This window comes from Bos taurus, chromosome 24, assembly GCF_002263795.3.
Source record: "Bos taurus isolate L1 Dominette 01449 registration number 42190680 breed Hereford chromosome 24, ARS-UCD2.0, whole genome shotgun sequence".
Classification (NCBI taxonomy): domain Eukaryota; kingdom Metazoa; phylum Chordata; class Mammalia; order Artiodactyla; family Bovidae; genus Bos; species Bos taurus.
In genome coordinates this window covers 37,831,469-37,853,860 of record NC_037351.1, presented here as the reverse complement: position 1 = coordinate 37,853,860, position 22,392 = coordinate 37,831,469, and the positions used below count along the sequence as shown (strand labels likewise).

Here is a 22,392-nt window from a genome sequence, read left to right as displayed (position 1 = left end):
ATGAACTGAAACAAACCAGCAGATTTAAGAGGCATTGCAGAAGTTACTATTAGAAAACACAATTTCATTTAGTCAGGATTTTGATGAAATTCTACAACATATGTACTCGTTTCCTATTGCTGCTATAAGAAGTTACCACAAATCTAGTGGTTTAAAACACAAATGTATTAACTTACACTTCTGGGGATCAGAAGTCTGAAAATAGGTCTCACTGAGCTAAAATCACAATATCCCTAGGGCTTCATCCCTCCTGGAGGCTCTAGGGGAGAATCCACTTTCTTGCCCATTTCCCAGCTTTAAGAAGTTCCTTGTTCTCCTTGACTCTGGACTCCTCATGTCATCTTCAAAGCTGGCAGTCACATGTCTGATCTCTGCTTCTGTGGTCACATCTTCTTTCCTGACTTTCCTGTTTCCCTCTTTCATGTATAACATGCTGCGTGCTAAGTCGCTTCAGTCAAGTCTGACTCTTTGCGACCCCAGGACGTTAGCCCTCCCGGTTCTTCTGTCCATGGGATTCTCCAGGCAAGAATATTGGAGTGGGTTGCCATTTCCTACTTCAGGGGATCTTCCTGACCTAGGGATCGAACTCGCATCTCTTCTGTCTCCTGCATTGGCAAGCAGGTTCTGTACCACTACAGCCACCTGCTGCTACTGCTGCTAAGTCACTTCAGTCGTGTCCGACTCTGTGCGACCCCATAGACGGCAGCCCACCAGGCTCCCCCGTCCCTGGGATTCTCCAGGCAAGAACACTGGAGTGGGTTGCCGTTTCCTTCTCCAATGCGGGAAAGTGAAAAGTGAAAGTGAAGTCGCTCAGTCATGTCTGACTCTTAGCGACCCCATGGACTGCAGCCTACCAGGCTCCTCCGTCCATGGGATTTTCCAGGCAGGAGTACTGGAGTGGGGTGCCATTGGGAAGCCCTTATTATTCACATAATCTTACACTGAAATGCCAATTCTTATATTACCTGAAGATAATCCAGTATCTATAAATGTAAATACATACATTTTACACACTTGCAATTAATATGCTTCATTTATTTTTTACCTTTTATTGTACATAATATAATTTTTAGTTCAAACACTTGTGAGCACTAACTACATGTCAAGTAGTCTGTTAAAGGCTAGACATACTAAACTGAGGGACTTCCCTGGCAGTCCAGTGGTTAAGATTTCGCTTTTCAATGCAGGGGGTGTGGGTTCAATCCCTGGTCGAGAAGCTAGGATCTCACATGCCTCATGGCCAAAAAACCAACATAAAACAGAAGCAATATTGGAGCAATAAAGACTTTAAAAATGGTCCACATACATTAAAAAAAAATATCTTAAAAAAAAATTGAAAACCACAACTCCTGTCCTCAAGTATTTCTCGCCATAGTGGAAGAGGGGAGGGATACATATGGTAAACGTTTTTTTGTTTTTTTTTTTAATGTTTAAAATGTATAGAATTGCCTAGAATTAGGAGCCTGGAAGGCTGCAGTCCTTGGGGTCGCTGAGGGTCGGACACGACTGAGCGACTTCACTTTCACTTCTCACTTTCATGCATTGGAGAAGGAAATGGCAACCCACTCCAGTGTTCTTGCCTGGAGAATCCCAGGGAATGGGGGAGCCTGGTAGGCTGCCGTCTATGGGGTGGCACAGAGTCAGACACAACTGAAGTGACTTGGCAGCAGCAGCAGCAGAGACTGAATGACTTGGTCGTCAGGGAAGAGGAGTAGAAATGAAGACCAATTGATGGTTTGAAAAACTGGGTGCATGTCAGTACTTCCAACTAAGGTAGGTAATATGAGAGAAAACGTAAGCTTGAATAAAGAAGATGAGTTAGTTCCAAACATCTTGAATCTAATGTGCTTACAGAATATCCAGTTGAAGGTATCCCACTGCCAAGCCTTCACTTATCCAAATATTATTTAGGAGCATATTACAATAATTCAGACGAGATGATTATGGTTCAGACTAGGTGAGAAGCAATAAAGATGGAAAGAAAAAAGGCATGTTTCTAGTGTATCTTAAAGATGCCAGGTTGGTCAAAAGTCCTCTGGTAAGGAAGACAGAGAAGTGAAGGCAACTGAATTTGTGAGTCTGGAGTTTTGGAAGCTGTCAAGGCTGGAGAAAGATTAGCTGGAAGCTATCACAGAGAAGGTAGACGAAAGTTGGAGAGTGAATGAGATGGCATTGGGGCATAAGTAAGTTAGAAGATAAGGCAGCACAGACCAGTTTCCTGAGCTACACAGACATTAAAGAACAGACAGGTAGTGAAAGAAAACAATGCTAGAATGAAAGACAGCAAGATGGAAAGGAAATCAAAACAGCATAGAAGTAAAGGAAGAACAGATCTCGAAAAATAGGAAAAGTTGAGTGAGGTCACTACCAAAGAGGGGATGAGTTGGACCCCTCAATAGACATGGAATGAAAAGTCTATCAATGAATCTGGCAATTAGGAAGTAACTATTAAATTTACCAGTAGTTTTATAATTATTATAATGTATCCTTTTGTATACATTGTTTGTATCTATATGCTTATCATTTTAATAAGTGCTTATTATTTTTCATGTCTATCCTTTTAATAAAAAGACTGTGGCTATTCAAGTATGTTAACACACCATGGTTAGAATATTCATTTCTCAGTTATTTTCATTTTAATTTTTTTACATTTTTCACCTTATGAATAATGTCATAAAAGTCTTTTTCAAGAAAATGTGCAAATTTTTTTCTGGTTTGTATTCCCAAACATTATGCACTCTTCTTCAGTAAAAAAAAAAAAAAAGACATTCAAGTAAATCTTAGTATCTTCAAATAATTTAAATATTCTGATTTTAAATAATTCTGCAGAGACTTGTTTGCCATTTAGATCACAAACATTTGGACTATTGTCTAACACAGAATGCACACTTCCAAACCCAGCATTTGCCTAGTATACTACATCCTGAAGCCCTCTATTAATGCAGCATTGTAGTGACTAATAACCTGTACAGGAATCTGTTTCCTTTCTCTACATTACAAACCATTTAACATCCATTAGTAATAGATTTCTTCACTTGCAAATGACTAAAGTAATTTCCCATCTATTAGCTATTTTTGTTGACCTCACTTCACTAGAGATTCTCAATCTAAGTTTTATTTTAGCAATCACAATTCTCTCATCTAATTAACAAAAAAATTGGGCCACTGCCTCAGTGGTCTGCATTCAACCCTATTTTGACTGGTGCTTTCCTAATAATATCTCACGCTCCTTTCCAGCCCTGTGCTTAGAATAGTAGTTTCTGTTCCATTGCCCCCATTTTGCTTTGTTTTTTACCCCATATTTCTTTTTTCTTTTCCTTTATTTACTTAATAACCTACCCAAATCTTTCACTGTTACAAATACCTCAAGAAACATCCAGTTATTTGTTCAGTAGAAATTCCTGGGCTTGCTGGGCCAATGGGATAAGATTCTTGCACATTACCAAATGACCCCTAGAAAGGATTCCTGAACTTTCACTCTAGAAGCAGTTTCCATTCTTGACGCCCTTTGTAGAAGATTCTTCTCTATTGTGAATCCAAGCCCACCTCTCTTTAATTTAAATATAGAGTTGTGTGAAATAAATCAAAATTTTCTTCTACAAGGCAGTCTCTCAAATGTTTGATGAAAACTATTGTTTGTCCCTGAGTCTTCTTTGTTCTGTCTTCAAAAGACCTAGTTCCTTCAGCAATTCTCTGAGAACAGGACGTCAAGCCGTTCTAGCTGACAACAGACTAATTGTATTTTGTTCCAAGAAAAGCAGTATCTCTCTTAACTTTCGGTATTTCTGTGTGAGCAGTTTTTCTGTTGAATTTGGACTTCATAGCATCCACTGAAAACCTCTGGACAGGAACACCCTCTTTCTATCAAGGTACCAGCTTGTCTGGCAACTATGCTAACCTGTCTCACGTTCAGAGAAAATTTTTGAGCCATTCGTTCCTAGGAAATCACACTGGCGTGTTTCTCTTGCTTGGTATTGTGCACTTAGATGGTTTAACCTAATGTGGAATATTATGTTTATTTTTATTAAATGTCATCTTATAAATACAAGTATGTCTTTCTAGCCAAGGGTCACTCTTTACTATTGTGTACTAGGGAACATCACTTATGTGAGTAGCTATCTATTTATTACCATAATTTTACAGCAAATGACAATAGAATCTTGAGGAAGGAACAGCTTCTTTCTGATTCACCCACCTAAAAGTGCCATTTGGACTACCAAAAAGAATGCTTCTGCTGTCAAAACTGGAGAAATATTCAATCTGAAATCCAATATTTTAAATATTTCCCAAGATGTTTTATGTATTCAACAGTACATAAACTGGGAACTTCCAGATGTATAAGCTGGATTTAGAAAAAGCAGAGGAACCAAAGATTCAATCGCCGACATGGGTTGGATCATGGAAAACGCAAAGGAATTCCAAAAACACATCTACTTCTGCTTCCTTGACTATGCTAAAGCCTTTGTGTAGATCACAAAAAAACTGTGGAAAATTCTTAAAGAGATGGGAATACCAGACCACCTTACCTGTCTACTGAGAAACCTGTATGCAGGACAAAAAGCAACAGTTAGAACCGGACATGATTCAAAATCACAAAAGGAGTACATTAAGGCTGTGTATTGTCACCCTGCTTATTTAATTTATATGCGGAGTACATCATGTGAAATGTTGGGCTGGATGACTCACAAGCTGGTATCAAGACTGCTGGGAGAAATATCAACAACCTCAGATGTGCAGATGATACCACTCAAATGGCAGAAAGCAAAAAGGAACTAAAGAGCCTCTTGATGAAGGTGAAAGAGGAGAGTAAAAAAGCTGGCTTAAAACTCAACATTCAGAAAACAAAGATCATGGCATCCAGTCCCATCACTTCACAGCAAATAGAAGAGGGGAAAATTGGAAGCAGTGACAGATTTTATTTCCTTGGGCTTCAAAATCACTGCAAGCAGTGACTGCAGTCATGAAATTAAAAGATGCTTGCTCCTTGGAAGGAAAGCTATGACCAACCTAGACAGCATATTAAAAAACAGAGACATCATTCTGCTGACAGAGGTCCATATAGTCAAAGCTATGGTTTTTCCAGTGGTCATGGATGGATGTGAGAGTTGGACCATACAGAAGGCTGAGCACCAAAGAATTGATGCTTTCAAACTGTGCTGCTGGAGAAGACTTTTAAGAGTCCCTTGGACTGCAAGGAGATCAAATCAGTCAATCCTAAAGGAAATCAACCCTGCATATTCATTGGAAGGACTGATGCTGAAGCTGAAGCTCCAATACTTTGGCTACCTGATTCAAAGAGCCAACTCATTGGAAAAGACTCTGATGCTGGGACAGATTGAGGGCAGGAGGAGAAGCGGGCAATAAAGGATGAGATGGTTGGATGGCATCACTGACTCAATGGACTTGAGTCTGAGCATACTCCAGGAAATAGTTAAGGACAGGGAAGCCTGGCATACTGCAGTTCATGGGATCACAAAGAGTTGGACATGATTGAGCGACTGAACAACAAGAACAAGATGTATTATACTGTAAATCTCATAATAGTGCCTAATATATCATTATTGAAGTTGATGAAAAAAGTGTTCAGAATAGAGCCAAAAAGAAAGACTTACACATATTTGTTGTTGCTGTTCAGTCATGTTTAACTCTTTTGCTACCCCATGGTCTGTAGCCCACCAGGCTCCTCTGTCCATAGGGTTCCCCAGGCAAGAATACTGGAATGGGTTGCCATTTCTTTCTCCAGGGGATCTTCCCGACCCACTTACGACTCTTGCACTGGCAGGCAGGTTGTTTACCACTGAGCTACCTGGGAAGCCCCTTATGCATACTATTGGAGAGCTATAGTTTTTCATGAATTTTTTATGTAGCATCTAGGGAAAGTCATTCAACCAGTTGTCAATCTCCTATTTAGTCCACTTTTCAAATTTTGTTCAAAAGTGTATCACTTTATTACAGGTATTATTGGGGAGGTTCATAAAATTAATATACATTTATTGGGGAATTTTTGTAAAATACATGAGAAAATAAAGAAGATAATTGAAATCACCCAGAGATAATTACTGAAAGGTATTTTTATTGTTGCTGTTCTTTGAAAATACTGATAATATCAATAAACCTCTGAATGAGCTCACCAAAAAGAAGAAGAAAACATAAACACTATTAGGAATTAAGAAAGGAACAGGGATAAATTTACCAGAGCTATTAAATCTATCATAGGAATAGAACAGAAATACATTTTATTTCAATATATTCAAAACTTAAGTGGATAATTTCTTAGAAAAATAAACTCATCAAAAACTCAGTGAAAACAAGCACCTTGAATATATCCATAACAATATAAGAAGTTGACACATTAATTTAACATTTATTCCAGGGAAAAGTTGGGGGGCTTCCCAGTGTGGCTCAGACGGTAAAGAATCCACCTGCAATGCCGGAGACTTAGGTACGATCTCTGGGTTGGGAAGATCCCCTGGAGAAGGGCATAGCAACCCACTCCAGTATTCTTGCTTGGAGAATCCCATGGACAGAGGGGCCTGATGGGCTATGGTTCATGGGGTCACAAAGAGTCAGACATGACTAAGTGACTAAGCACAGAACGGCACAGAAAAAAAAGGACCAGACCCAAACAGTTTCGTGAAGCCTGCGAGAAAAAGGTAATCTTGTCATACAAAAGTTCTGCTAGAAATCTGAGCAAAAGAAAAGCTGTCCAATTCATTTAAGGATTTTATAGGACTTCCCTAGTGGCTCAGCGGTAAAGAATCCGCCTGCCAGTGCAAGAGACACGGGTTCCATCCCTGGGTTGGGAAGATCCCCTGGAGAAGGAAATGGCAACCCACTCCAGTATTCTTGCCTGGGAAATCCCACGGACAGAGGATCCTGGCGGGCTACAGTCCGTGGGGTCACAAAGAGTTGAATATGACTGAGCGACTAAACAACAGTAGTCTAAACAAACAAGGGCGATTTGAGAAAGGAACATTGTAATGCAATTTCTCATGCACCTCATGCAAAAATTCTTAATAAATATTACTATTTCAATAAAATTAAATAATTATAAATAACATGAAATAACATGATCAGATGGGATTTGCTGATGAAAGGAAGCATAAGCATTACAAAAATATTCATGTAACTCAACAGCACTAGGAGATTAAAGGAGAAAACACATATTACTATCTCAATATATACATAATTTTGTAATATTCAACAGCCATTAATGATTTAGAAAAGATAACAAACTAGAAGTAGAAAAATCTTCTTAAAGTATATCTACATATTAATATATATATAGATACGGAAACTTCATGTAATAGTGCATCTTAAAAGTATTCCTTTTATATCCATGAAAATAATATACCTCTTCTAAAATGTACTGAGCTAGGTTTTGACCACTGGTTATTTTTTAATGATTACTGAGGTATAACTGGAATATAACATTATATGTTCTAGACATGCTACATAATAATTCGATGTTTATATACATTGCAAAATGGTCACCACAGTAAATCTAGTTAACATCTGTTAGCATACACAGTTAAAATTTTTTATCTTGTGATAACTTTTAAGATGTTCTCTCTTAGCAACTTTGAAATATGCAATATGGTATTATTACTATTATCATGCTGTACATTATTTTATAGCTGGACGTTGGTACCTTTTGACCCCATGCACCCGTTTTACCTAACCACCACCCCCTGTCTCTGGCAACCATCAATCTGTTCTCTGTATCTATGAGCTCAGTTATTTTTTCAATTCCTCATACCAGTGAGATCATACAGTATTTCTCTTCCTCTCTTACTTATTTCACTTAACAAAGGTCCTCAAGGGCTTCCTAGGTGGCGCTACTGATAAGGAATCCTCCTGCCAATGAAGGAGATGCAGGAAATGTGGGTTCCATCCCTGAGTCAGGAAGATCTCCTGGAGGAGGAAATGGCAACTCACCCCAATATTCTTGCTGGGAAAATCTCATGGACAGAGAGTGGGCTACAGTCCATGGGGTGGCAAAGAGTCGGCCACAGCTTAGCAGCTAAACAGCCACCAAGGCCCCCAGGATCCACTCATGTTGTCACAAATGGTGATATTTCTTTATTTCTTAAATATATACTGGGTTGGCCAAAAAGTTCATTTGGGTTTTCTGGTACCGTGTTATGAACATCCTGTGAGATATATATATATAACATCTTCTTTATCCATCCATCCATTGAAGAACATTTAGGTTGCATCCATGTCTTGACTGTTGAGAATACAGCTGCAATAAACATGGGGCTGTTGGTCACTGGTTCACTGATAATATTTTTCTGAAAATACCCAAATCCTGGCATGTCCAAAGCTCTTTTTCTTGAGTCTTCACATTGGAAGGAGAACTTAACTAGACAGAAAATCACTGATTCCTGCTTTCTTGGCTTGATCTTTTCCCAATGCTGCAGGTAAGCCTGGCATCAACCTCCTTTTCTCTCCCTAGCCTCATTTTATCTTTTTGCCCAGCTGCCAAAACGATTGTTTTCAAAACTTTTTCTGAGGTATTTCTTTACATTGACCATTCTAAATGGCTTCTCACTGATAAAATGTTTACCTTTTTATTAAATAGGCTGAAGTCTTTATTTCAGAAAAGCTCTCTTGCATTATATTTTAAAATAATTATTTTATTTCATTGCTTTGACTTTTTTTCAGAATCACAGTTGTGCATGTGTGTGTGGGTACTCAGTCACTCAGTCCTGTCCGACTCTTTGTGATCCCATGGACTGCAGCCTGTCAGGCTCCTCTGTCTGTGGGATTCTCCAGGCAAGAATACTGGAGTGGGTTGCCATTTCCTTCTCCAGGGGATCTTCTTGACCCAGGGACTGAACCCACGTCTCTTGTGTCTGCTGCTTTGGAAGGTGAATTCTTAACCACTAACGCCATCTGGGAAGCCCGGCTATGCATGCACCGGCTATATTGCCTTGTTTCTCTAATCTGTCTTTATCTTTTTATCCCTGTACCATTTCTTTGCTCTTTTTATTTAGTTTTTTATGTCCCTTTATTTACCTTCTTTTCCTTCAATTAGGCAGTTCAGTTCCTGTCTCACATCCTCTAGGTGTCTACCAGCAACCTCCGTTTTCTCGCTTTTTTGCCCACAAGTTTATAATTCTGCTCTGTGGTCTTCCTTTACAGCTGTAATTGCTTCAAGAATTACTGTCTTGATTTTGGGTTATGCTTTTAATCTTCCTTGTGGCAACATATTTTCCCAGTGCATTTTTATTATTTACAAGAAATTTGTGGCTGCTGTTTTCCATATCCCCTATAGGACCTGCACACATATTCCTTTTATGTTGCTCTTATTTCAGCGAATTTTTTAAGAGACTCAGAAGAAGTCAAGCATTCATGAATCAAGGGCTTCCTTTGCTGTTGCTGCAGTTGTAAACTGCTTCTTTTTTAAAAAATGTGTTTTAGTGTGGTAAAAGTCACATAATATAAAACATACTATTTTAACCATATTTAGCTGCACTGTTCAGTGGCACCAAGTACATTCACATTGTTGTGCAACTCTCACCATCATCCATCTCTCCAATTTTTCACCTTCATAAACTGAAACTCTGTCCCCGCTGAACACTAATGCCCCATTCTCCCTCCCCCCACACTGGGCCCTGGCATCCATCAATGTGCTTCCTGGCTCTATGAATTTGACTATTCTGTGAAAATATTAGTTGCTCAGTCGTGCCCAACTCTGCAACCCCATGAACTGTAGCCCACCAGACTCCTCTGTCCATAGGATTCTCCAGGCAAAAATACCAGAGTGGGTTACCATTTCCTTCTCTAGGGGATCTTCCCAACTCAGGGATCAAACCCAGGCCCCTGTATTGCAGGCAGATTCTTAACCATCTGAGCCACCAGGGAAGTCCTTTCATACAAGTGGAATCAAACAGTATTTGTCTGCACCTAATGTATGCTGCTAAGTCACTTCAGTCGTGTCCGACTCTGTTCGACCCCATAGATGGCAGCCCACCACGCTCCCCCATCCCTGGGATTCTCCAGGCAAGAACACTGGAGTGGGTTACCATTTCCTTCTCCAGGGGATCTTCCCAACTCAGGGATCAAACCCGGGCCCCTGCATTGCAGGCAGATTCTTAACCATCTGAGCCACCAGGGAAGTCCTTTCATACAAGTGGAATCAAACAGTATTTGTCTGCACCTAATGTATGCTGCTAAGTCACTTCAGTCGTGTCCGACTCTGTGCGACCCCATAGATGGCAGCCCAAGACGCTCCCCCGTCCCTGGGATTCTCCAGGCAAGAACACTGGAGTGGGTTGCCATTTCCTTCTCCAATGCATGAAAGTGAAAAGTGAAAGTGAAGTCTCTCAGTGGTGTCCAACTCTTCATGACCCCATGGACTGCAGCCTACCAGGCTCCTCTGCCCATGGGATTTTCCAGGCAAGAGTACTAGAGTGGGTTGTCATTGCCTTCTCCGCACCTAATGTATATTGGGATGCATTTTTAAAGTTAACTTAATATTTATGTCCAACAAATTGACTGTACCTTCTTTTTTCCCCGTGTTATCCAGTAGCTTCTCATCAGTTATCTTTTTTAATACTTAGTAATGTATATATGTCAATCCCAATCTCCCAATTTATCTCACCCTTCCCTTTCTCGCCTTGGTGTCCATACATTTGTTTCTTTGTCTGTGTCCCTGTATAATATGATGCATCTGTGGACTCACACATCCTGTCTCAGACAAACCTCAGTTTGTTTCTCCCTCAGTCACTTCATGGAGGACTTCACAGGTTGCCAGTCCCATGGGGACAGAAACGGTAGTCATTTTTAGAAAGAATTCTTCTGGCCGTCAGTGAGATTTGCCCATTCACCCTCCATCACCTGTATCAGTTGCAGCCTTGCCACAGTGCATTACTCTTAAACCGAAGTCGTCACTTCGGGGGAGTGTGTATATGACAGAGCTTTCTGAGCTCCACTACGGCTGGTCCCCTTCACACCTCGCATTTACCTGCCACGTGACTATCCCTTCCCTCCTTGGCTCGCTGCCTGATGCCGCCTTGGGAGTTTGAGGATGTTCTGCTGGTTTTGCTGAAAATGTGATTTGTAGGTATTTCCCTTCATTTCGTTGTGTTATTGTTTTTTGTTGTTTGGAATGGATTCCAGGACTAGAAGTGAGAAAATTCAGTGGAAACCAGTCCTCTTAATATTTAAAAATATTTCCCTCCTTCTTTTTTTTCCTTTTCCACTTTTGTAGCTGATTGTTTTCTGGGCTTTTCCTGTTGTTGTTATTTATTGTTTTTAATTGGAGGATAATTGCTTTGCAATGTTGTGTTAGTTTCTGCCGTGGAGCAAAGTGAATCAGTTATATGTATACATGGATCCCCTCCCTCTCGAGCCTCTCTCCTACCAGCCCCCCATCCCACCCCTCTAAATCATCAGAGAGCACCAAGCTGAACTCCCTTGCTACACAGCAGCTTCCCACTAGTTATCTATTTTATCCATGACGGTGTATGTGTATCAGTGCTACTACCCCAATTCCTCTCACTTGTTTGTTTTTTAATAAAGATAACTTTGCATAAGGAAGCTCAGGGTATGTGTTTACCGATCAACCAAGTTAATCTTCAACAATAAAACGGAGTCATCTTAGCCTACTGCTCCTTCATAAACGCAGGCTGCTGCTTTTCCTGCTCAAAGGTCTTCCTCTAATAGCCTGTTCTAAATGCTGCTGCCTTGTCAGCTCAAGCCCATCGAGCTGTTGTCTGTTGGGAGATTCAGAAGACTTGTGCATCTTCATCTTTCTCTGGGAATTCCCCATAGTGAGTTTAAAACTAAGAGACAACCTAAGCAGATGTCTTCAAAGATGCCAAGAGTGTAGTAGCCCAAGCAACTCCCGAACAAACCCTCTGCTCATAAGTAAAAGCCTATTCCACGTGATCACTTTGCTCAGTACCTACAAAGGAGACTATGATACTGTGATAGCAGATTTACTTAAGAGATTTGGAGACACATTCCCTAGGAAGCAGTGGGATTGGGTCTGAAGGAAGACTTAGCCAGTTAGACAATGAACCAGGGGAACCAGGCAAAGACAGGAAGAAACAAAAGGGTCAAAAATAAATCTAGTCTGGTTAGGTCACCCAGATGGTACAAAATGAGTCTGGGAAGACATGTAGGACTCTTTTAGTCAGGGTCCTAGAGGTTGTGTTTAAAATTTGAATCTTTATTTCCTTGTTTGTGTCTGTAGGAGGGCAGGTGTAGGCAAAGATGGTATCCACTTTGCCTTCTGAAAACATCCCTTTAGAGGAAATGAAAAGATAAATAAGGTTATCTTCATTTATCTTTTCAATGAGAAGAAAAGATAAAGAAAAGAAAGAGAACCAGTTAAAAACTAAGTATAACATCTCAGGTGAGAGAAAATAGTGACCGGGACTAGGCTGGTGACAGCGATATTGAGGGAGGTGGTAGTTTCTCCATCTGACTTACATCACTTAGTATAATAACCTCTAGGTTCATCCATGTTGCTTTTAATGGTGTTTTTTCATTCTTTTTAATGGCCAACTCGATGGACGTGAGTTTGAGTGAACTCTAGGAGTTGGTGATGGACAGGGAGGCCTGGCGTGCTGCAATTCATGGGGTAGGAAAGAGTCGGACACGACTGAGCGACTGAACTGGACTGAACTGAATAGTCCATTGTATGGGTTGGCCAAAAATTTCGTTCAGGTCTGTCTATAACATCTTACAGATGATTTAAATGAACTTTTTGGCCAACCGTATATACACCACATCTTCTTTATCCACTCCTCTGTCATCAGACATTTAGGTTGCTTCCGTGTCTTGGCTGTTGTAAATACTGCTGCAGTGAACACTGCAGTGCATGTATTCTCTTGAATTATAGTTTTCTCTGGATATATGCTCAGGAGTGGGATTGCTGGATCATATGGTAACTATATTTTTAGTTTTGAAAATATAAATGTATGAGTCATCTGCATACAAGAGGTTTTCCTGGAATTCAGATTTCTCTTCATCATGCTGCTTCTTCTAACCTTTCCAATTTGAAGATCCTTTTCTTTGATAGAGAAAATGGTAAAGTTTGAGAGTTTGATGTTCAGCCCTCCTCCTCCACCTCCTCCTCCTCCCCTCTGCTCCTTCTCCCCTTCCTCCTCCTTCATCATCATCTGCTCACATTACACCATCTGGACCAAGTCTTGGGATTGTCCTTATTCTTCTATTTGTTCTAATTCATATGCTTTTTAAAAGGGCTTTTTTTTTTTTTTTTTTTTACTGTCCCTGGCTTTTTTATTCTTTTTATTATTTAATTCAAACTTCATTTCATTCTGGGCTTTAGCACTCTTGATACAATTCTTGTGGATGCTCATCACTTATCTATATTCTCCCTTGATTGTGAGCCCATCTCTCATGCTAGAAACAAGTTCCTTTCATCTGAGCACTTCAAAACCCTCCTTGTTCAATTCTTTTGGTCTCTTTTAAAGGCTTTCTTCTTTTGTTCTCATCTTGATCTTGTGCTATTATATCATCAGAATTAAGGTTTGCTGATCCTAGTCACCTTCTTAAATCATCTGCCCTTTCTCATTATCTAATCAAAACAAGTCTCTCCCTTCCTCTTTCTCTTCTCCCTCCTCTATCCCTCTCCTCTTCTTCCTCTTGCTCTCACTGAGATTTGGGATTTTTTTTTTCTTATTGAAAATTAGCCATGATTAAACACCAGCGCACATGGTTCTTTGGATAGGTCTATATCCCATGAGTCCTCATGGATTTTCCAAGTTTGAGGTTATCTTTACATTTTCCCCATCTTTTTTACATATAATAAATTCCATACAATAGAATGTTGCTTATTATATATAACAGAATGTATTATGTATAAAAATTCTTATAATTGCAGTTGTCATATTATAATTAATAATTGTATTCACTTATTTTGTTGTTGTTTAGTCACTAAGTTGTGTCCAACTCTTTGTGACCCCATGGACTGCAATGTGCCAGGCTCCCCTGTCCTTCACTATCTCCTGGAATTTGCCCAAATTCATGCCCATTGAGTTGGTGATGCTATCTAACCATCTTATCTTCTGCCACCCACATCTCCTCCTGCCTTCAATCTTTCCCAGCATCAAGGTCTTTTCCAATGAGTCGGCTCCTCACATCAGGTGACCAAAGTATTGGAGATTCAGCTTTGGCATCAGGGGGAGACTTGTTTTTGATTAGATAATGAGAAAGAGTGATGAATGAATAGTCATCCAATGAATATTCAGAGCTGATTTCCTTTAGGATTGACTGGCTTGATCTCCTTGCTGTCCTGTCCAGTTCAGTTCAGTTGCTCAGTCCTGTCCGGCTCTTTGTGACCCCATGGACTGCTAGGACTGCTAGACCCCACTAGGACTTCACCAGCTCCTAGAGCTTGCTCAAACTCATGTCCATCGAGTCAGTGATGCCATTCAACCATCTCATTGTCTGTCGTCCCCTTCTCCTCCTGCCTTCAATCTTTCCCAGCATCAGGATCTTTTCAAATGAGTCAGTTCTTTGCAACAGGTGGCCGGGGAACTGGAACTTCAGCTTCAGCATCATTCAATTCTTTTGAATGATATTCATTCCAATGAATATTCAGGACTGACTTCCTTTAGGATGGACTGGTTTGATCTCCTTTTAGTCCAAGGGACTCTCAAGAGTCTTCTCCAACACCACAGTTCAAAAGCATCAATTCTTTGGCGCTCAGCTTTCTTTGGTCCAACTCTCACATCCATCCATGACTACTGGAAAAACCTTAGCTTTGACTAGATGGACCTTTTTGGCAAAGTAATGTCTCTGCTTTTTAATATGGTGTCTAGGTTGGTCATACCTTTTCTTCCAAGGAGCAAGCATCTTTTAATTTCATGGCTGAAGTTATCATCCGCAGTGATTTTGGAGCCCCAAAAAATAAAGTCTGACCCTGTTTCCATTGTTTCCCCATTTATTTGCCGTGAAGTGATGGGACCAGATGCCATGATCTTTGTTTTTGAATGTTGAGTTTTAAGCCAGCTTTTTCACTCTCCTCTTTCACTTTCATCAAGAGGCTCTTTAGTTCCTTTTTGTTTTTCTGCCATAAGGGTGGTGTCATCTGCATATCTGAGGTTATTGGTATTTCCCCAGCACTTTCTTCCAAGGGACTCTCAAGAGTCTTCTCCAGCACCACAATTTGAAAGCATCAATTCTTTGGCACTCAGCATATATGTTGAGATAGCATTTGCAAACCTAAATAGTTTGAGATAGTATTTGCAAAAATAAAATACACCTATTTAAAATATACAATCAGTGGCTCTAGTATATTCATGGAGTTGTGTAAACATCACCACCACCTAACAGAAAAACATCTTCAGCACTCCAGTGAGAGACCTGGTGCCCATTTGTATGCCCTTGCTAATACACTGCCCCCAAGCCCAGGGCAACCACTGAGCTACTTTCTGTCTATAAATTTTGCCTCTTCTGGAAATTTCTTATAAATGGGATCATATACTATGTGATCTTCTGTGACCGGCTTCTTTGAATCAGCAAACTGTTTTCAGGATTCATCCATGTTATCGCATGTGCCAGTACTTGATTTTTAATGCCAAATAACATTCCACTGTATGGCTCTATCACATTTTTATATCCATTCATCAACTGATGGATTAAAACTGTTTCCATTTTGAGGCTCTTGTCAGCAATGGTGCTGTGAACATCAGTGTACAACTTTCTGTGTGAACACGTGTTTTCATTTCTCTCAAGTATACGCGTAAGAGCAGAATTGCTGAGTCATTCAGTAACTCTGTGTTTAACATTTTGAGGCAAACCTGTCATTATTGCTTTTTCTGTACAATCTCTCATTAGAAGCAGCCATGCTCTCATTTATTCAGGAGAGGAGAACGGGGGCTTGATTTTGTGTGATGACGAAGTCAAGAAAGGTCTAAAAAGTCTTTAATGCTGACATTGCTTTGCTAGGTAACGCTCTCCTTATCTATTGATCACCCAGGACTTGTCTCACCGTTGTGGTTACACGTTTTACTTGGTAAAGCTGGATTTTAGTAGATGAGGCTGCTCAAGTTCTGTGAAGCAGAACACTTGAAAGGGGAAGCTGCCGCAGCTCCTTTGCCCAGCTAGAACTGTAACACTTTCACTAAATAAGGCTCTTCTAGGATGTTTTCTACAGAAGTCATTTTTTAGAAAATAAAAAGTATTTGCCCAAAGCTTTCTAAAAGATGTTTAATTCATTTGAAGAAAATTAATGAATTGTTAAGGAATATGACTTTTCTCTAAAAGAGAATTTGATGTCCTGAGGACAGATGTCTATTGCTGGTTTACTCCTGGACCCCTAATATCTCTGTCATTGTATCCAACACAATGTTGTGTGTATCTGTACACCTAGCTTCAAAATTGTGAAATACATCTATATTTCCATCATGGGTCAGACAAGCAAGTTTTGTTTTGTTTTTTAAAGAAAATTGCAGAAGTCACCCCCACATAGATTTCTCCTTGACAAAAAATATATATCATCCACTGACATACTGCAAAGTGAATCAATAGCCCCAGATTACACCAAGCTAAAGATGGACAGCAAGGTAATTTTGTTGGGACAGTGAACAGGCAGGACATGATAACTGCAACTGCTCTGCCAAAGTGCACAGGCTTAAAAAAAATCTCCCCTAAGTAATCACTTCAGTGTTCTTCTCTGGGTGATAAGATCTGATTTCATTAAGTATCTTCATATGAATGAAAATGCAAAGTTTTGAGTCTGGAGTTGTGAGCCATCCGCTCCCCACCTCCCAAGTTCTGTGTTTACTGCCTTACTCACCCACTTTGCATCGGCAAATCACAGGGAGAAGCTAAATGTTCTCCGCTGCTTTAGACCTAATCAAAGCTGAGATGAATAATGAACTTGCTTTTCCATAAAGACATTCTGTTTGGCATTTCAGCTAATAAGGTAAGCTAAGGGTAATTCTGGGCTATGGAAAACAAGATAAATAGTCTCTGTGTTTGCTTCCTGTGCTAATCCATAATTTTTCTTTTAATGTGCTGGAGTTACTTTCATGTTTCACAATGTCTGTGAATTTGGGATAAACAGTTTAATACAGAGTACCCCTCAGCGTACCCTTTTCCTTTGATTTGGTTGCTTATGGTACTAGAGGGGCTGAGGGAGAAATCCAGCTTTTCAGTAAGAACAGTATCTGTATAATAATAGTGTTATCATCTATAGTGCAAAGTGAATTTAGCTAAAGAGCCATGTAGGTAGATACAGCAAAGACAGATAAAATGATTGAAGCCCTGGTGACTGAATGTATTTAGCATGATGTGTTGTAAATTAACATTGAATATGCTCTAAGGAAAGCAGAGTACATACATCATGTTGGTTTATGAGTCATTTCATTTCTAAGTACATGTTATCCTAGAGAAGGTAGTAATTTTCAATTGCTAAAATTATTCCACAGCTCCGGTTTAGGTGGGTTTTATTTGGTGAGATTGTGTTTTAAAACAGCAGCCTGCCGATAATGTACATTTTCCTTATTACTTTCTTGATTTACCGGAGCTGCAAGGATTTCTGTTCGTGTGGAAAATGTACTTGTTTGTCCCATGAAGTTCAGGGGATAAAAAACCATCAGATCCCTACGAGATTTTCATGGCTACCTTAGCCACTCTATCTTAAAAACTAAAAGTGATAAAACAGTTACTAGGTTGGGTTTTCTTTTTTGTGATCTAGCTTCTCGGGGTTTAACACAAGGATTTTTATTTTAGGCAGATCGGAGCACAAATCCCTGAGACTAGCAAAAGCTTAGCAAGATGGGGAAGAAATTGCCATCTTTTCTTTTCTCTTAAGAACGTCAAAAATGAAAAATGTGATTTCTGTTTTCTGGGCTCACTGCTGTGTCACCTGAAAATCAGAGTCTCTATTCTCTCAAAGTAGGTGACCTCAAAAGATATTTCAGAAGATCTATTCAAAACAGCCAAGTATGTGGGAAATTTTGGAGACATGGAAAGGAAATGGTTCTCTTCTTCCTACCTGACCTTCCCATTTTGTTTTTCTGCGTGGGAAACGAGCTGTGCCACCAGATATTTTTGTTTCGTGGAACTCTTTAAACGTTGCAATCAGGCTCTTATAGAAAAGGAAGAATTTTTCTTCTCCCCACCCTCTAAATTGTTCGCAGTACCTGTTTTTCCAGAAGTGTAAATAGGTGCTAAGTATGCACACAAAGATAAGCCACTACCAAAGACTGAGTTCCGTTTACATGTCCCCCTGTTCCACCTACAAATTTTAGGCATTTCTCTGGAAAAAACCTCTACTTTAGTAAACCTATGAGAAGTAGGAGTGTAGCATTTGAGTCTATCACAGCTCATTTTTAAGAACATATGTTACCTAGTCATACTTCAAGGTTTTAAAATATGTTCCATTTCACGGCTCTTCTCTGCGTGCGGGACTCTGTTGGAAGCTCAAATATGGTGGGCTGTTTGGGGTTTGGGAGGTGTTCATTTTCTTTCCCTCTTTCCCCAATTTCTCTCTCATACCTCATCACTCCAGACATCCTTGACTGTCCCCTGCATTTTTATTGCTTCTTTATTTTTGGTATTTCCCCCCTGCTATTTCCCTTCTCCCCAGCATCATTGGTCCAGAGCCTATGGGTTGCATTGTATCCTTTGGAAAGTTGGAAGAAACAAACTAGAAAACAAACTTTGATAACTGCAAAGTTGCTGTCTATTTTCTGTCATTTGTACAGTAAGAAAACTTTGATACCAGAGTGACTTTTTATCCAGTACTACTACCTAAAACCAACCTGATGATTTCAAATGCAAGGTTTTTGGCCAGCATCCTCTTCATGATTCTTTTTGTCTACCATGGTTACCACTCACCCTTCAATGTGAGATGCAAAGTTCCTAGTCCTTTCAGGCACTCTGAGTGATGCCAGATGAAGGCAGGTGTTACCTACAGACTCACACATTAACCCCTTGGGTTAGTTAATTAATGGAGAAGATCTAGAGAAAGCAGCAACTGTGCCTTCGCTCCCCACCCTCCACCCCCCAACCCATACACAGCACAGACCACAGCGCAGCCGTCCACTGAGGACAGTGGTAACTGAGGCAGCAGCACAGTCACAGATGGCCCACCATCCTAACAAGTTCCTGGAACATGGCAAGGAGGCTTGAGCAGAAGGCGGCAGACAGATTTGTTCCCAAATACACGTGAAGCCCATTCTTGGAGACAATCAGAATTAAGTGGAGGAGGAACAAAGATGAGAGAAGACTAGAATATCGCTAGACTTGGTTAATATCACTATCCCTTGATGCACACAGGCTGGCGGACTATCTGCATTACAAAAGTAAGGTGTGTGCATGCATGCATGCTCAGTCATGTCCAACTCTTTGTGATCCTATGGAGTGTAGCCCACCAGGCTCCTCTGTCCATGGCATTCTCCAGGCAAGAATACTGGAATGGGTGGCCATTTCCTGCTCCAGGGATGTTCCCAACCCAGGGACCGAACCTGCGTCTCCTGCATCGATAGGCAGATTCTTTACCATTGAGCCACCTGGGAAGAAGGTCAATGGTAAGCTCAAAAGAGCATCTCTAAAACTGGGCATGCTATCTTCCCCCACCAGCTCCTTAACTGGCATTTCCTACTCTTATAAATAGGACAACTGTCTACGTCTTTTTACCAACCCAGAAATAGAGGGGAAACCCTTCACTTTCCCCTCTACCTCCCCATATCATTTAAGGTAGACTCCTAAGAGTTAGTCAGATGGATGACTGAAGGGGTGGGAAGCTCACCAAGTCTTATAGATTCTATTTCTATTCGCTTCTCCTCATCCCTTCATCAGCCGCTGCCCCATTGAATCGCCATAGTTTCTCTCCTAGATTAGTATAAATAACTCCTACATGGTCTTCCAGCCAAGACCATGTAGGAGTTATTTGGTTTCCTTTAATCCAATTCATTCTATGTACTAGAGTCCAGATGACATCTCTAAAATACAAATAGAATCAGCAAATCTTCTACTTACTAAATCCTTCAATGGTTCCTCCATACTCCCAATGGTAGAGTCCAGACTTCTTACCATGACTTACAGGGTGTGACATAATGGGGGACCTTTTTCCTCCACAGCCTAACTTCTCAACACTCCCTATGTCCACTCTGCATTTCAGCCACACTGACACTTTCTCCTGGGTTCCGTTCTCTCCTTCTCAGGGCCTTTTCATGAGCTTCTTCCTCTTTTGTCTCTTGTATCCACTCACCCCAAACTCCTCTCTTCTCTACTTACCCCTTTTCAACCTTTTAGTCTTGGCTGAGATGTCTCTTCCTCCAGGAAGTCCTCTCTGACTGGCCATAGTTGAGTCTAGTATCTCTCCATAATTCTCACCTATCTGTTATTTCCTTTTCATGTCTTAGATAAAGTTGACTATTCCACTAGCTGATAATTCCATGATGGTAGATATCTGGTCTCTTATTCACAGTCGTGGCCACAAACAAGCCCAAAGGAAATTCTGTCCGAATGCATGAATGGAAACTTGGCCTCCTGAATGACTTCATTACCTTTTGTTCTGATGAGGTTACAGAAACTTTGTTACTCATTCCTGCAAAGTATTCTGCCAGTGCCTTTCATATGCATTCTTTAATCTTCATGTTCTTATTCTCATTTTGTAAATGGGAGAACTGAGGCTCAAGTTGCCCTGAGTAACACTGATATTAATGAATGGTCCCCCCCAGTCTGTTTGATTCCTGGAGCCAGCTCTTTCTATCCACCATGTGGCCCCTTGCTGCCTTACAGTAGGAAAAAAAAAATTTTAATCTTAAAAATGAATAGCTACCTGGAGAAGGAAATGGCAAACCATTCCAATATTCTTGCCCAGAAAATCCCATGGACAGAGGAGCCTGGTGGGCTACAGTCCATGGTGTTGAAAAAGAATCAGACACAACTGAGCAACTAAACCACAACAAGAGAAGACATTAACACTTAGGTAAGGATTCAGAGAATATATCACTCACAGAGTCTATTTGAAGAAAATCCTCAAAAAAGTTGCCCATTAAATAGGTTAATCATAACAATAGGGAAAGATAAAGAATAAACAGTGGTAAGCAAAAAACCGCACAGTTGTAATTAAGCTGTAATGGATGATGATAACGTGACTGGGAATTTGTGACTTAAGTAATAGGTAAAGATTCTTGAAATAAAGGAGTCAAGTTTTCAGAGAAAATCTAATAAATGTCCAGAAACAGAAAATGAATGGCGGATGGTAGAAAAACCCTTCCTTTTTCACTGCCTGCCTGTTCATTTGCTTCCTGACCTCCCCTGGTCCATCCCGGGTGTATTTTACCATCATTGTTAACCTGAAATTACCTTCCTTTGTGCTGTATTCTTTCTTCTCCAGCCTTAGAGCTGGCTGGAGTTTTCTGCCTTTCTTGTTCTCTCCATGGCGAGAGTCACTGGGTCTCACATTTCTGCTCCATTTCCATTGTCCTTTTCAACACAAATTTTTCTGCTGGTCCTGCTCTGTAATTACTCTTTCCACAGTGCTTTTGCCTGAGCCCAGTTAGATCTCAACGTTCATCAGTCATGGCTTGACGTCAGACTACTTAGGGGGCTTCCACTGGCCTTTCAAGGGGCAGCAAATTACTGCTTTTACCACCCACCCACTTCATCAGCGCTGCTCTCTGCGGGAGAAGTCGCTAGAAGTACAACTAGAGAAGGGGAGTATACAACTTCTGGGCAATGATCCATTTTGTGTCTGCCGTGATTGTCTTCAGGGTCCTGGGAATCCAAACCACCATACAGACGCACATAGTCCCAAAAGTTAAGGGACAATAATACGATGTCGTGTGAGGGGCAGAGGCTTTCAAGGCTGGGGAGCTCAGTTTGAAGGCTCTTTCTACTATTTATCTATGTGGACTTGAGATATCATTTGACCTTTCCATGCTTCAGTTTCCTCATCTGTTAAATAGATAATAATGGTGCCCAGCTCATAAACTGTCTTCCTGGCACAGAGTAAGTCCTCTTCCACGTTGGTCGTGTTGGTGGTTAGGGCAGGGTGGAGGGTGTATATGGAAAAATGGCCCCAAATATAGTCCACCCTCACCCTAGAAAATCGTGAATGTGACTGTTGATGGCAAATGTGACTTCACAGGTGCAACTATGCTACTTGGGATGGGAAGATTATCCTGGAATAATGGATAATAATAAATAATAATAATGAGAGGACTCCATTCCCCTCAAGGGAACTACAAGGGTCCTTGTAAGAGGGAAACAGACAGAGACTTGACCACAGAGGAAGGCCACGTGACCACTGAAACAGAGATTTGAAGATGCTGGGCTGTTGGTTTTGAAGCGGAGGGAAGGTAGGTGAGACAAGGACATGGACCCTCCCCCTAGGACATCCAGAGGGAGCTCAGGGCTGCTGATAGCTTGATTTTAGCCAAGTAAATCAGT

At 40.6% G+C, this 22,392-nt stretch overlaps 1 protein-coding gene across 20 annotated transcripts in view; it reads left to right on the top strand.

The window, feature by feature from the left end:
* DLGAP1 (DLG associated protein 1) overlaps positions 1 to 22,392 on the top strand; it is a 782,615-nt gene that overhangs the window by 503,836 nt on the left and 256,387 nt on the right. Inside the window, exon 1 of one of the 20 annotated variants that reach the window (XM_005224195.5) lies at positions 16,630 to 16,909. The exons of the other annotated variants lie outside the window; for them this stretch is intronic. Within the exon in view, the coding sequence (XP_005224252.1) occupies positions 16,859 to 16,909 (51 nt within the window). The 5' untranslated portion in view covers positions 16,630 to 16,858. Of the gene's footprint in view, positions 1 to 16,629; positions 16,910 to 22,392 lie in introns of those variants that run through there. 20 annotated transcript variants of the gene reach the window in all.